The 14128-nt window shown below is 35.6% G+C and overlaps 3 protein-coding genes across 25 annotated transcripts in view; 2 read left to right on the top strand and 1 right to left on the bottom strand.

Moving 5' to 3' along the window:
• Mmd (disintegrin and metalloproteinase domain-containing protein mind-meld) overlaps positions 1-4622 on the top strand; it is a 189574-nt gene extending 184952 nt beyond the window's left edge. For 15 of the 22 annotated variants that reach the window (XM_076313257.1, XM_076313251.1, XM_076313261.1 and 12 more), the window contains 2 exons: positions 122-310; positions 3798-4622. In XM_076313257.1, coding sequence (XP_076169372.1) covers positions 122-310; positions 3798-4401 — 793 coding nt within the window. In that variant the 3' untranslated portion in view covers positions 4402-4622. Of the gene's footprint in view, positions 1-121; positions 311-416; positions 462-3797 lie in introns of those variants that run through there. The other 7 variants (XM_076313265.1, XM_076313264.1, XR_012992330.1 and 4 more) reach the window with 7 other exon arrangements.
• Positions 4623-5580: 958 nt separating this feature from the next.
• LOC143147011 (protein phosphatase PTC7 homolog) lies at positions 5581-7984 on the top strand. 2 transcript variants are annotated; one of them, XM_076311822.1, is made up of 6 exons: positions 5997-6128; positions 6213-6301; positions 6432-6611; positions 6706-6904; positions 7051-7307; positions 7801-7984. In XM_076311822.1, the coding sequence occupies exons 2-6, from the start codon at positions 6271-6273 to the stop codon at positions 7848-7850; spliced, it is 717 nt and encodes a 238-aa protein (XP_076167937.1). In that variant the 5' UTR covers positions 5997-6128; positions 6213-6270; the 3' UTR covers positions 7851-7984. The 2 variants fall into 2 exon arrangements, with proteins under 2 accessions (XP_076167936.1, XP_076167937.1); XM_076311821.1 differs by lacking the exon at positions 6213-6301 and having other exon boundaries at positions 5581-6128.
• Positions 7763-11730, bottom strand: Der-2 (Derlin 2). Its single transcript, XM_076311823.1, has 6 exons — positions 11468-11730; positions 11306-11371; positions 11051-11218; positions 10397-10519; positions 10155-10318; positions 7763-10078 (listed from the first exon to the last, which is right to left on the bottom strand). The coding sequence occupies exons 1-6, from the start codon at positions 11558-11560 to the stop codon at positions 9976-9978; spliced, it is 717 nt and encodes a 238-aa protein (XP_076167938.1). The 5' UTR covers positions 11561-11730; the 3' UTR covers positions 7763-9975.
• Positions 11731-14128: the final 2398 nt, after the last annotated feature.

Here is a 14128-nt window from a genome sequence, read left to right as displayed (position 1 = left end):
AAACAAAAAAAAAAGCAAACAAAACGAACAAACAAACGGAAACCCCCGCACGCGCGCGATTAACGATATCACCGGGCCAAGGTGTACACTTTTAAACGGACTGATTCGATTTCCTACGTAGAAGCAGAAGATGTAGCCGCGGCCGCGACGATACCTACGGTAGATATCGTCAGCCATCGTCTCGAAGTCCTTACTGCACCCATCAGCACACTCAATACCCCCATCAAATGCACGAGGAGGAGGGTATCTATGAAACTGCCGATCCTGACAGAGACTCAAATGCTAGGGGTGAAACGCCCGATAGTGAAAGGTATCGCAGATTCTTTCAATACGAAAAAAAAAAATTAATAATAATAATAATCATAATAATAATCATAATAATAATAATAATAATAAACAACGGGGCTTATCCGTAGATAAAGAGACGCCGTAACCCGTCTAGCGAATCGTCGTGATCGACGGTATAAAGGGAAAAAAAAAAAACATACAAGACCTCTGTGCAAGTCCCCCCGCAAGTCCCACGAGTCCACGCGTGCCGCGATTAGTGTTGGGAATTATGATTCGATGAAACGAAGAACACGTTTCCCTTCTCGCGTGCAACCGACGTTAATACGAGCTCGGGTTCATAGAGAGGAACGGGGAACGTTATTTCGAACCGATTTATTCCCATCACTATAGTGAACGCGCAATTCAGATAAGGATTGGTGCATGCCCCCGTGAGAGAAAAAAAAATAAAAAAATAAAAAACAGAAAACGATTTGGAAAACGTGCGCGTACGCGCGTCTCGGTTCGCGCGAACGCCGGGAACCGAAAAAAAAAATAAATAAAAAAAAAAAAACCCCGGTTCGCTCGTCAAGAAAGCTGCGAAATTTATTTGTTCAAGACTGGTGGAATTGTCCTGAAAATTGTCGACGTGTAAAACGGAATATAAATGGACTCGGCATACTCTTCGCGTCTCTTTTATATTCGATGAAATTTTGCAAGTCGGTTCTCGACCGGGACACAATAAGTAAATAAAAAGAATTTCAAAAAAAGGAGGGGAAAAGGAACGACGAACCGATAAATCGGAACCGAGAAAAGAAGGTGTCGAGCCGAAAAACAAAAAAAAAAAAAGAAAAGAAACTACCCGTACGGCGACAAGTATCTCACGAGATCCGGACCAACTTCAACACACCAACTTTCGCATGCTACTCTACTGTTTTAGTTGCTTGTGCAATGCGCTGTGAATGTGCTGCGAACTACATCGAGATCATCTACGGTGGCTCTTCTCGAACGCGCGAAAACGGCTTGAAAGGAAACGGGAGGAAAAAAAAAAGAAAAAAAAAAACGTTTTGCAAGCATCCGTTGCGTGACGCGATAACGGGGGAAAATTGTTCACCCCCGGGTCACTTTCGACCCGGGACACGCCGCTAACAAAAATACGAACCGGGAGAACGATTCCTTCTCGGGGGGACGAGCTTCTCCTCGCGAAGCAGTCCGCGCGCGAATACGCGGATCGCGATCATTTACGATTTTTTACGACGCGCTAGAACGATCCGCACTTATCCTTATCTGAAGATTTCCTTCCTCGTTAATCATACACGCTTTAGCCTTTACGGGAAAAGTACAGAGTGTGTGACGATTATACGTTCGATGGGCAATTGTTCGTAGCCGCGATTGCAACGCTTCGCACGCGCGCTATCGCTAGTAAGGCTTTCTGTGTACGTAACGCATCGACGTATATGTATGCGTTATCACTTACCATTCGCGCGACCGTGTAACTGCGAAAACGCTACGGCGATTCCCGCTTTCGAGCGGCGAGATCGTGACTTCCACCGCTTACGCGCTTGAAAGCGGGGCGGGTAGCGATTCTTATACGCGATCCGTGCATCACGTGGAAAGTACCGTGCGACGAGAATAAATGAACGGTATACGAACGAGAAACAGACCGATCACCGAGCGAGCCTCGCGTTACGCGCGCGAGAAACTTTAAAGCGACGACACCGCGCGTATTTGAGCGTTTCCGCATACCGGGGTGCAAAATTCGGGGAACAAACAGTCTCGGGCAGATTCTGTGATTCGAAATGAGACGAAAATTTGGAATGGTAAAATTTCGTCGGAGGCTTCGTTCTCGAGAACAAATGCATTTGAAAATCAATTTCGTACGCGCGCGTTTAATCGACTTGTGCACACTATAGGAGAAAATTGATGGGACAAACGGGGTTAGAAACAGATTCTGTGACTCGAAATAAGACGGAAATATAGTGTAAGAATATTGGATCGAAGGTTTCCTCGTCGAGAAAGATGCAATTGAAAATCAACCCAGTACGCGTTGTCGCTATTGGTCGCTGTCGATCTTATTTATCGTCCTTGGCCGTTAGCGACAATGCGCGCGATGGTAGGGGAACCGGTAAGCAATTTTAAGAATGGTATCGTTTGAGTTGTCTTTTCGTTTAATGTCACCAGAAATATCTCGCTAATCCATTGATAATACTCTCTCGAAGATACAATTACGAATGAATGAATTTCGCTACTTATTAAAGAAACGAAACTCGACTAGGACTTGAAAACGGGAATTACCGTTCTCAATGATACTTAGAACTATGAAACAACATCGCGATAGTGTCACGATGAAAGTATTTTTCAATTCAGGACACCGTGCGTAACGAAACAGTCATCGATCGTAACGCTAGCGATGTTAATCGATAACTCATACATATACGGGCCGTACAGAGTGGGCCGCATTAAGTGAAACGCTTTACGCGATCCAGCCTGTGTACAAATACGCATAGAGCAGTCCTGTCGTGGAGCCATTTTCTCCCTCTTCTATCCACCCTACTGTACTTATACTCGGTGGAAAAATTATGTGTAATATATAGCCTGTATCCGAACACATGGACGTAACTTTGGAGATGAATTCGTCGCACGATAATTCGTACAAATATTTATCCTACTTGTTTCCATGCTACGCGCATTCTCGTGTCTCGATAATTCTCCGATGCGAACCGAGTTGTTATAGTTTGTTATCTAGTACACGTCCGTTGAGAAACTCGCATTTTATTATTCCCGATCGGCACGGATCGATGATAAAATAAAATTTTCACGCGAATTCAATTACAATTATTAACGACTTTCATCGCGTGCATGTTTGTGTCGCAAAACCGACGAGTTACAAGGTATCGCATAGTTTACAATCGATGCAAGTATCTAACGGCGACATGAATTTTGCCAAGTCGCGTAACTCGAATCTCGAGTCTATCCTACAAGTACGCTTCGAGTTTCGTCGCAAACGCACTAGACGTTTACCCGCGGCGCGGCAACAACAACAAGAAAAAGAAAAGAACAGACACGGTCTCTTTTCATTCGCGTGGATACTCGAGGCGCGCTCGAATGACAAATTGCACGGTACCGTGATTGCTTTGATGCCGCGCTCAAACCCCATGACGTTCTAATGTTTAAAAAAATTGTGTACAGGGAATTCGATCGTGAAACCTTGACTAGGAAAATTCAAGAGCGTTCATTGACTCGGTGCTCTCCTATATTGGTACTCGACTGTATTTTTTCCACCGAGTATACGTAGAACGCGGCTACAGTAACAGCTTTAGACAGGACTGTTGTTATAGAGAAAGGCGTGTGCGTGCGTAGCACTGGCCGTTAGGAAGGTAAGCGGCCGAAAGAACGGTCGACGATTAGAAGCTTGTCGGAGGCGAGTGCGAGCGCGTGTCCGTGGCCTAGACGCGCGTACCGCGGCGTGCATATGCAGCATTAGTGGTCGTGGACTAGATCCAATGGGCTCGTGTAATCTTGTTATTTTCTAGTGATGCATTTATTCAAGCTCAACAACAATTAGCCCGATGGACTAGTGAGGACGGAGTGCAGCACCGACCACCGCAACAGCCGCCACCGCCACCGCCGCCGCTGCCACCTGCAATGACTGATGGTACGATGCCGTTGCTGCTGCAGCGCCATCACGTTCAACACGAGCATCACCAACAACCGTCACAACAGCAGCAGCAGCAACATCACCACCATCATCATCATGCACAGCAGTCGCAATCGCAGCCGCAGCAGTCGTCGCAGCAACAGCATCAACAACAACAACAACAACAACAACTGCCGGTGGAACAACTGCCAATACAGCAGCGCGGCTATTATCCATCCCCGCCCCACACTGACAACAACGGTCTCGACAACGACGAGACTGAAAATGCTCAATCCCATCAACAAAAGCTCCTCCCCGACGTTCGTGGAATCGATGTTAATCACTTGCCTAATATTAACAAATGCCCACTAGACGATACATTTAGTCTAGATTGTAACATAAATAATGGTTCCCCTAAAGAATTAAATACCAACAACACTAGTGATAACGAAAATACTGCCCTACTGCCCCCTTCGCATTTTCCTGAGTACAAGCATTGATAATTATTAATCGATGACAGATAGTGTCCATAAAACATAGTGGTGTGATTTAATCTTGAACTCGCATTTTATACTGAATAGTGTAAATATAACGATAAAACTTATTGATTGCGACATCAAGAACAAGAGAACAACAACAGCAAACAGGTATTAAATTATAATGAATTAAAATAATCTATATGAAATGTTTATTAATAAACATTAGTAAAGCGATTTACTCAAAGAAACATGTCGCTATTATTCTTACATACCCTAACACGATTCTATCGTCACTTAGATAATATCGAGTTTTAGTTATAAATTATATCATCCTGTTCCCTTGATACTATTAACGCGATATCCGAAAAATAAAAAAATTACTCGAAACTGGTGCGCAAATACAGCCATAAATTCGATACATTTGTTTGAAACGGTGGGGAAACGACTGGCCAATTATATGGGCTTGAAATTCATTTCATAGATAAAAATGAAATAACGTTAAATCTTTATTTCTTGAAAATCGCATAAATCTCTAAAAACAGTTATACATATTTTCGTTAGTTGTGTTTTGATTACATAAACTTCACCGATATCAAATCTTTCAAAGTGTAATTTTCGTAGAAAGTAAACAGACACGGTTGATATACATTTAGCGATTATTGCCGAAATGAAGTTCCATTAGTATCTTTTTCTTTTTTTGTAAATCAGTAAAATGCTCTTTTCCACTAAAACTTATTTCAACCGGCATCAATGATCATTGTGACTGTAGATGAGAAACTCGAGAAGAAACTCGAATTTTCGATGCGTGCTTGAGAATCACAAATGACATTCATAGTCTCGCAGCAACTTTAAGATCTTCTCCAATCTGTTGTATTTATACGTCGATCGTAATGTCGATTGAATATTTTACATTGCAACAATTTTGATATTTGTGCTGAAACATAGTAATAGTAAAAATAAATTTCTTCCTAAATAACCTAACAAATATGCTTTTAAAATCAATATCGAAAAAACAAAGAATTAACAAAAAATTTACTTTTTTACAATTAATCTTGAAGAACTCGTGTCTTCAGCGTTTGATAAACTTTGAATTGGGACACCTTTCGTATCGATAATATTCATTAATGACATAGACCATCTTCCTTCCCCGCCAAACATCGGTCTGAAGTTAGAGTCAAGACGTATAGTTATGTCGGTGCAATACTGACGACAGTTCAGGTTAGTTTGTGAACAGAGCGCTAGTAGATAGAGTTTGTCGATTTACATCCAAGCAGGAGATAATTTCAGTCGGAATCGCGGTCACCGATCTTCGAGCGTAGATCGAAATTTGTGAACAGTGCAGCCGATGTTAAATATAACGAGGAAAACCGACAATAAGTTCGATTGACGTTATACGCACCTGATGACGGAATCACCAAGAAACATGCCTCCAATACACTCATGAATCGACTGCACAATTCATGCAGATTCGTCGATTAATTGTTAAAAATGTGCGCTACAAAAGTTTGAGTCTCACCGTACAATGCATGCCATTAATTGGACCGGAAGGCTGTTATCTCGGGCGATATGGAACGGTATATCAAATTACACAGCATGTGCCGAACCTAACGTGAACAAACATCGCGAAGCATCCTTCGTTTTGGCAGTATGCGGTTTCCCTAAAGACTTCGCACGGGGACGTGTGCGCAAGGGTCAGTTCGGTGATGATGCTTGGTTCAGTGCCAAATTCAAGGCTGTCGAAGTGATAGGTAATGTCAATCTATTGGGTCACTTCTAATGTTGGAATACAATCAATATGTACTTACAAATATCAACCGATCCAATACTTACAGTTCATTTTGTTAGAATCGAGTCTTAATCGTACAAATGAGTGCTTAGAAAGTACTTGGTATGATTCAACTGGGTTTGATGTATAGAGTGAGTACGTACAAGGTTATCATTGTGTATTTGCATAACCAATAACTGGACTCTTCTCGAAATGAATTGCATTGCGTAACTTTTATTTAAGAAATTTATTACCAAATTATTCAATGCTTTTTTAAATTCTTTAGGTGTAGCAGATGGTGTAGGTGGATGGAGACATTATGGAATCGATCCAGGAGAATTTTCTAGCTTTTTAATGAGAACATGCGAAAGACTAGTCTCTATGGGCAGGTTCACATCTTCTGAACCAGCTGGTTTATTAGCTCGTAGTTACTATGAATTATTAGAAAATAAACAACCCATATTAGGTACAACAAGAAATTTGTTATCTGTATTTTCTTGTATCAAAAAGTTTTATAAAATCTTCATAGTTGTTGAAATACTGAGGAAAAATTTTTTTAGGTAGCAGCACAGCATGTGTTATAGTTCTTAATAAAGACACAAGCAGCATTTATACCGCTAATATTGGCGATAGTGGTTTTGTAGTTGTAAGAAAAGGAGAAGTAGTTCATCGTTCTTCTGAACAACAGCACTACTTCAATACTCCATTTCAGTTGTGTCTTCCACCTCCAGGACATTCCGGTCTGGTACTTAGCGACAGGTATTATAAATACTTCATTTATATAAACACAGATATAGATATACTGTGAATTACTATATTGTATCGTAAGATGTAATAGAATACTTGCAAACAACAGACCTTTATGTAAGATCACTCTTATATATATCATTGTGTTTTTGCTTCAGTCCAGAATCTGCAGATACTTTGAGTTTTGGGGTTGAAGATGGTGATGTGATTCTATTGGCAACAGATGGAGTGTTCGATAATATTCCTGACCAATTGCTTATCACTGAAATGCGAAAAGTTCAAGGGGAACGAGATCCTACCAAAATACAAGGAGTTGCCAATTCAATAGCTTGGATGGCTCGTAGCTTAGCTTTTGATGGCGCATTTATGTCTCCATTCTCCCTAAGTGCTAGAGCGAATGGAATTGACACTATAGGTATGTAAATGATATCCGTGCATGTAACATTATACCAAACAATTTGTATGTGTAATGTTTTTATCTATACATTAAAATTGATCAATAATTGGTCCAACGATCTTTGATTACTTACAATACGCATTATTTTTAATAAAAAATATATTCAATTTATTTATAAGATACATTTGACAATTTCTTATATCTTATGCGTGTACCTATCTTTTATACTTTGGTGATAGCTTTGTATCAACATTGATTTCCTTCTGTGGTATCTTAATTATGTTTCAATTCTTATAACTAGAGTGAACAACTTGCACAAATGTATTATTTGATTTGAAATTTCCAAAGAAAGCAATTTTTTTAAACAAAGCAATCAAATAAGATATTCTAGTTCTATTTACCCCTACCACTATACTTGATCTTAAATGTAATTGTTGATGTTTACTCTAGGATAATTTAAATGAATTGAAAAATACGTTTGTATCCCAAGTGTGTGTTTTGTATTTTTCAGGTGGTAAACCAGATGACATTACAGTGCTTTTAGCAACGGTGGCAATATAATAAAATATGTACAATAGTCTTGATCATTGTATTATAGTCCATGTCATTGCGTATATGTACCTAGTTATACATCATTATATCCTGTTATGATAATCATTTATTATTTAAATCTAAATAAATGGTTTTGTAAATCATTTCCTGTGTTGTGAATCTTCTCTATAACCACCGTAAAGAAATAGTAAAAATTTGTGAGCAAATACCATTTTGTTTAAATGTACAAAAACATATAGGAAACATCAAAAGTTTCTAAATTCTTTGTTTTTACTGACAATGAAATTATAACTATTCACTATATGGCACAATAACATAACCATGCAACACTGTAATGCGTTACGTGTAAAAGCTTATTACCTTCATTTGTACAATAAATGTTCAAAAAATGATAAAATATTTCAAAAACTACCATATAAAAATGAAATGTATTCAAAATTTAACTCAAAATGTAACTAAATGCATTAAATCTTTTATGCAAGAAGATTAAATACTATTACATACAGATTAATGATATACAATACAGCAATAATGTCAAACTAAATCGAACTATTTTATTTACTTGCAATGGTCATATAAATAACATTTTTATCTAGTATTTACAAAATGATTACTATCTGATAAGTCATAAATAATCATCCAAGTGGAAATTCATTGCAATGCTTTGGCTTTTTGCCGTCGTACATTTTGTTGCAACAATTTTAATTAATGTACTGTTCTAAATTATGTTAGAATGCATTCATTTGATTGATAATATGAGTACATCACAGTATAACATGCAACATGACATCTTAAAACAAGCAAATAGCTGTCGCGATAAACCCCATTACACAAAACACTGTAAATGATGTTTATTACATCATAATATCAGCATGAAATAAAAAAAAAAATTAGTTCCCTGATTAACAATTACATTCATCTAAACGTTATGTATATATAATCCGATGTACCTAAACAGATGTATTCATTTCAGTGAAGTATATACATACAATATCCTTCGCAACTCATTACACTTTGTTTTTCATTCATGCGCACAAGTTACAAACACCAACAGGAAAGGGAATGCTATTTTACACTTCATTAAACATCCTCTGGTCTCCTTGAAATTGTAACTTATATGTACCTTGTAATATTACTTTTATCAAATGCCCATAAAAAAATCTGTGATGTATTCTATTGTTAGCAAGTATTATGCATTCTGTTCATGAATGTGGTATCAAATGTACTATTATATAATAAATATAAAGTCCAAAGACTTGTCTAAAACAACAGAATAAATAAAAATATTTACATCGCTCAATAGTGAATTATTTTTACAGTAGAATTTTTTGGAATCAGGGGTTTCAATTTCATAGTTTTGTAAAGGGTAAAAACAGTACTTCGTATTCTATGATAGTAATATGTTCTCTAAATGAAATGTATCACAAAGCAAGGACCTAAGAGTTGCAACTTCCTATGTTCAGTTAAAATTGTATATTATATCAGGCACAAGATTGTAGTAAAAATTTATACTTTGCACAGTACCTATAGTAATCAAGAAAATGGCATTACAAGATTAATAATATACTAAATATATTTACCAAAATTAATTTTATATGATAATGTAAAATAAACTGATACAAATTATTTTTACACATGTATTTTAAATTTTGTACTCTTTAGGTATTTTTTAAATTATACCTATTACAAAGTCCATAAACAAATGCAAGGGAATGTCACAATATTTTTTCTAACAAGTTCACTATTGGTACGAAATTTTTCTATCTTCGTTTTTAAAAATTATGAGAATTATAAATGTACCACAATAATTAATTACTTGGGAAATACTGTTTTCCTTTATAATTATAATTATATATTTGTTGCACAATATATTTTGAAAAACATACAGATATTGCATCTAATACCACCATTTTTTGTGTAAAAAATTGTAACCCCTGTAAAATATTGGAAGTCTTATCGTTATTATAGGTGTCTCATTACATTTCATGTGGTACTGTAGACAGTGTGATTACTTAGTACTCTTGTTGGTAACGGGGAAAATCAAGGAACGATGTTGTATATGTAATAATATAAAAATTTACTTGATATGCCAATTGGTAAGAGATGATTTGGAAGCAGGACTTCAAATTTAGAGTCACTGCACATTGGCTTCTTGACCCCAATTAAATCCACCAGGACGATCTTCAGGTGGCGGAGTATAGTCTGGATCTTCTGGATGTGCGTCAAACAAAGTCTTACTACAAACAAACATTACATATGGTATTATTTTCATCAAAGCATATAATTTATTGCATTGTTATTGAAGTAACTTACAGTATTTGTGGAGTCTTAAGAACGCGAAAACCTCCTCTTAAATGTGGAAGTACATCTTCTGCAAAGTAATACACGTGTCCTACAGCCATTCCAACTAGATCTACCCATATTGTATTACCAAGAAGTACAGAAAACCCAAGAAGTACCCATGGCAAATATGGTGCCTAATTATAAGGAATATAAAATGTATTTAATAACAACATGCTTTTTCTATACAACAAAAATGAAAGATTCAAACTTACTTGAAAGTTTATAAGTCCAAAAAAGTTTAGTCTGACAAATGGGTTTCGTCTCGACCAAACATAGACCAACATAATAGTAAACGCATGACCCAGAAACAATAAATTAACAAAAAATCCAAATGTCTACAGTGAGCTCAGGAAGTTTGCATTAGTAAATTATTGAGTCTTTATAATTAATGTAATGCAGATAACAAAAATAGCATTAACACGTTGAGCATGGAGCTGATTTTGCTCTGCTTTCTGTTCAGGTGATGTGCAGCAGCAATTATTCTACAGATTGTTCAGTTACAGAGTATAAACAGAAGATTACATGATTTTGTTTAATTTTCGGTTTGTATAAGTATAAAGAGTAGATAATGAGATGGGACACACTAAAAAGGTGATCCACCAAGAAACGATAAGTTAAAAAGAATCACGAAAAAGTGAAAACTATTCGAATTGACGGATATTAAAATGTTTTAATAAGAATTAATAAAGGATTATACACATATCTTTTTATATTAAATTAATTATACCATTTATTTTTTACCTTTAATATGATGCTGCTTAAATAAAAAGTTTACTTACTGTCCCTATGAACTGACGCCACCTAAGCAGAAAGTTTATTGTTGATCTCTGCAGACCAATATCTTGCTCAACGTGTTAAAAGGATACAATCATACATATGCCTCCAAATATGAACATCATTACAAAGTCAGCTGTCCTTCTGCGGAATGATCCTTCTTCCAACATTCGACAATATCGATATGTGAAGATCATATTGAAAAAGAAATTGAAACTCATATTTCCAAAAAATAGAAATGTTGTTATTAATCTCCATAGCTAAAAGAACAGTTATATAATGATAGTAATTATTCATTTTTTAGTGAACATTTGTTAGACAAATGTTACTCTACTTTGTTTATTTACCTGATATTGTTCAATTATCAGTGTAGGATTAAAATACAACCGAAACGGGGACACTAAGTCTAGTTGCTAGAACGAGAAAAGTAAGATAACCTTATGATTATTTTTCAGAAATATGTATTCTATACACATAGAGAAATTTCTTAATGAGACTATTTTACAAACCACAGCAAGGGTCGTGATGACACAAGCTGTTGTGTAAGCTCGTGTCACCACAGGCATTTGCATATACTCCTGCCGAAACGTTTGATAGGCCATTGGTGTATTATTACGATCTTTCGTAGACCCAAAGACCAATATTATTTTTAAATTCTTTCTCTTTACAGTTTAACATCACATGTTGCTCATCACTGTGCATTATCTAAATTTAATTGTTACCCACATTACGACAAATTTGTTATGTTCAATTTCGTACACGTAATACGTGAAACTCGTTACAATCGAATGACGTAAATCTCTCGATTTCGCACCACTATCGATAATGAATTCGTGTCTTTTCTATCCATGTGCATTTAGCAAATTATAGATTCTGTTATATACATATAAACATTATACGTTCAAACATTATAAGTTATACGGTATACGTTATACGTTATACGTTCAAACGTTATAAGTTATACATTCAAACGTTATAAGTTATACGTTCAAACGTTATAAGTTATACGTTCAAACGTTATAAGTTATACGTTATACGTTATACGTTCAAACGTTATAAGTTATACGTTATACGTTATACGTTCAAACGTTATAAGTTATACGTTATACGTTATACGTTCAAACGTTATAAGTTATACGTTATACGTTATACGTTCAAACGTTATAAGTTATACGTTATACGTTCAAAGGTTATAAGTTATACATTATACGTTATACGTTCAAACGTTATACGTTATACGTTCAAACGTTATACGTTATACGTTCAAACGTTATACGTTATACGTTCAAACGTTATACGTTATACGTTATACGTTCAAACGTTATACGTTATACGTTATACGTTATACGTTATACGTTATACGTTATACGTTATACGTTATACGTTATACGTTATACGTTATACGTTATACGTTATACGTTATACGTTATACGTTATACGTTATACGTTCAAACGTTATACGTTATACGTTATACGTTATACGTTATACGTTCAAACGTTATACGTTATACGTTATACGTTATACGTTATACGTTATACGTTCAAACGTTATACGTTATACGTTATACGTTCAAACGTTATACGTTATACGTTATACGTTATACGTTCAAACGTTATACGTTATACGTTATACGTTATACGTTATACGTTCAAACGTTATACGTTATACGTTATACGTTATACGTTATACGTTCAAACGTTATACGTTATACGTTATACGTTATACGTTATACGTTATACGTTATACGTTATACGTTATACGTTATACGTTATACGTTATACGTTATACGTTATACGTTATACGTTATACGTTATACGTTATACGTTATACGTTATACGTTATACGTTATACGTTATACGTTATACGTTATACGTTATACGTTATACGTTATACGTTATACGTTATACGTTATACGTTATACGTTATACGTTATACGTTATACGTTATACGTTATACGTTATACGTTATACGTTATACGTTATACGTTATACGTTATACGTTATACGTTATACGTTATACGTTATACGTTATACGTTATACGTTATACGTTATACGTTATACGTTATACGTTATACGTTATACGTTATACGTTATACGTTATACGTTATACGTTATACGTTATACGTTATACGTTATACGTTATACGTTATACGTTCCAACGTTATAAGTTATACGTCATACGTTTAAACGTTATGCAATATACGTTATACGTTCCAACGTTATAAGTTATACGTCATACGTTTAAACGTTATGCAATATACGTTATATTTACAACGCTATCAATTATAATAATGAATTTCTGAACATTTGCTAAAATTTTTCGTCGATTTTGGAACTTTGGTATCAAGAGCACATGATAGCCGAGGAGGCATTCTTATTTCGCGAATTCTTAGAAATGAAATTAAATTCCAATAATTTCCGCGAATTAACAGTTTCTCCCTCAGTTTCAGCGCGCGCAAAAAATCGATATTCCCCTCGGTTATAGCGCGTGAATGAAATTATCGATATCTCCCTTGATTATACTAGGTCATTGTTAATAATTGTTTAAACTATGTTCCTACGACAGTTGTTAATAATTATGATAAATAAACATCAAAATATTGCGAAATCTGTGAAGGCGAACGGTTTTGGTGAATGTTTGCTCATTTCCCCGATTGTCATTAACATTTATGCATGTTCTCAATATTAATCAAACAATGTGCATCTTATTTATGCATTACAAATGATTAAGTAACTTATAGTACTTGATTTTGATCGAGACTCGAAGTAAAAACGTGTTTTGTAAATTTTTAAAGTATAGAAAGTAATAATAGTCTATTTGTTACATTTATTTAACATTTGTTCAAATCTTATAATTTACACAATACGCGTAGAAGTCGTATTTTTTACTTAAAAACCGAAATTCTATTAATCGCTTTTCTAGATAGAAAAATCATCGTGATGAACACTTGTGAATCAATAATCGAGATGAGGCGGCCTATATGAGGAAAGAAGCTTATACCATTGTAATCGCGTGAATTTCTATTTTCAAATGCAATAGGAATTGTCCGGATTCGTAAATCCGTTTGCGCGTTTTTCGCTTTCAATTAGAAAAACTCGCAAACGGTTTTACAAATCTAGTTAATTCCTATTGCATTTGAAAGTAGAAACTCACGAAATTACAATGGTA

This window comes from Ptiloglossa arizonensis, chromosome 5 (genome assembly GCF_051014685.1).
Source record: "Ptiloglossa arizonensis isolate GNS036 chromosome 5, iyPtiAriz1_principal, whole genome shotgun sequence".
Classification (NCBI taxonomy): Eukaryota; Metazoa; Arthropoda; class Insecta; order Hymenoptera; family Colletidae; genus Ptiloglossa; species Ptiloglossa arizonensis.
Note: the sequence above shows the minus strand (reverse complement) of the source record. Positions and strands in the feature narration are given on the sequence as shown.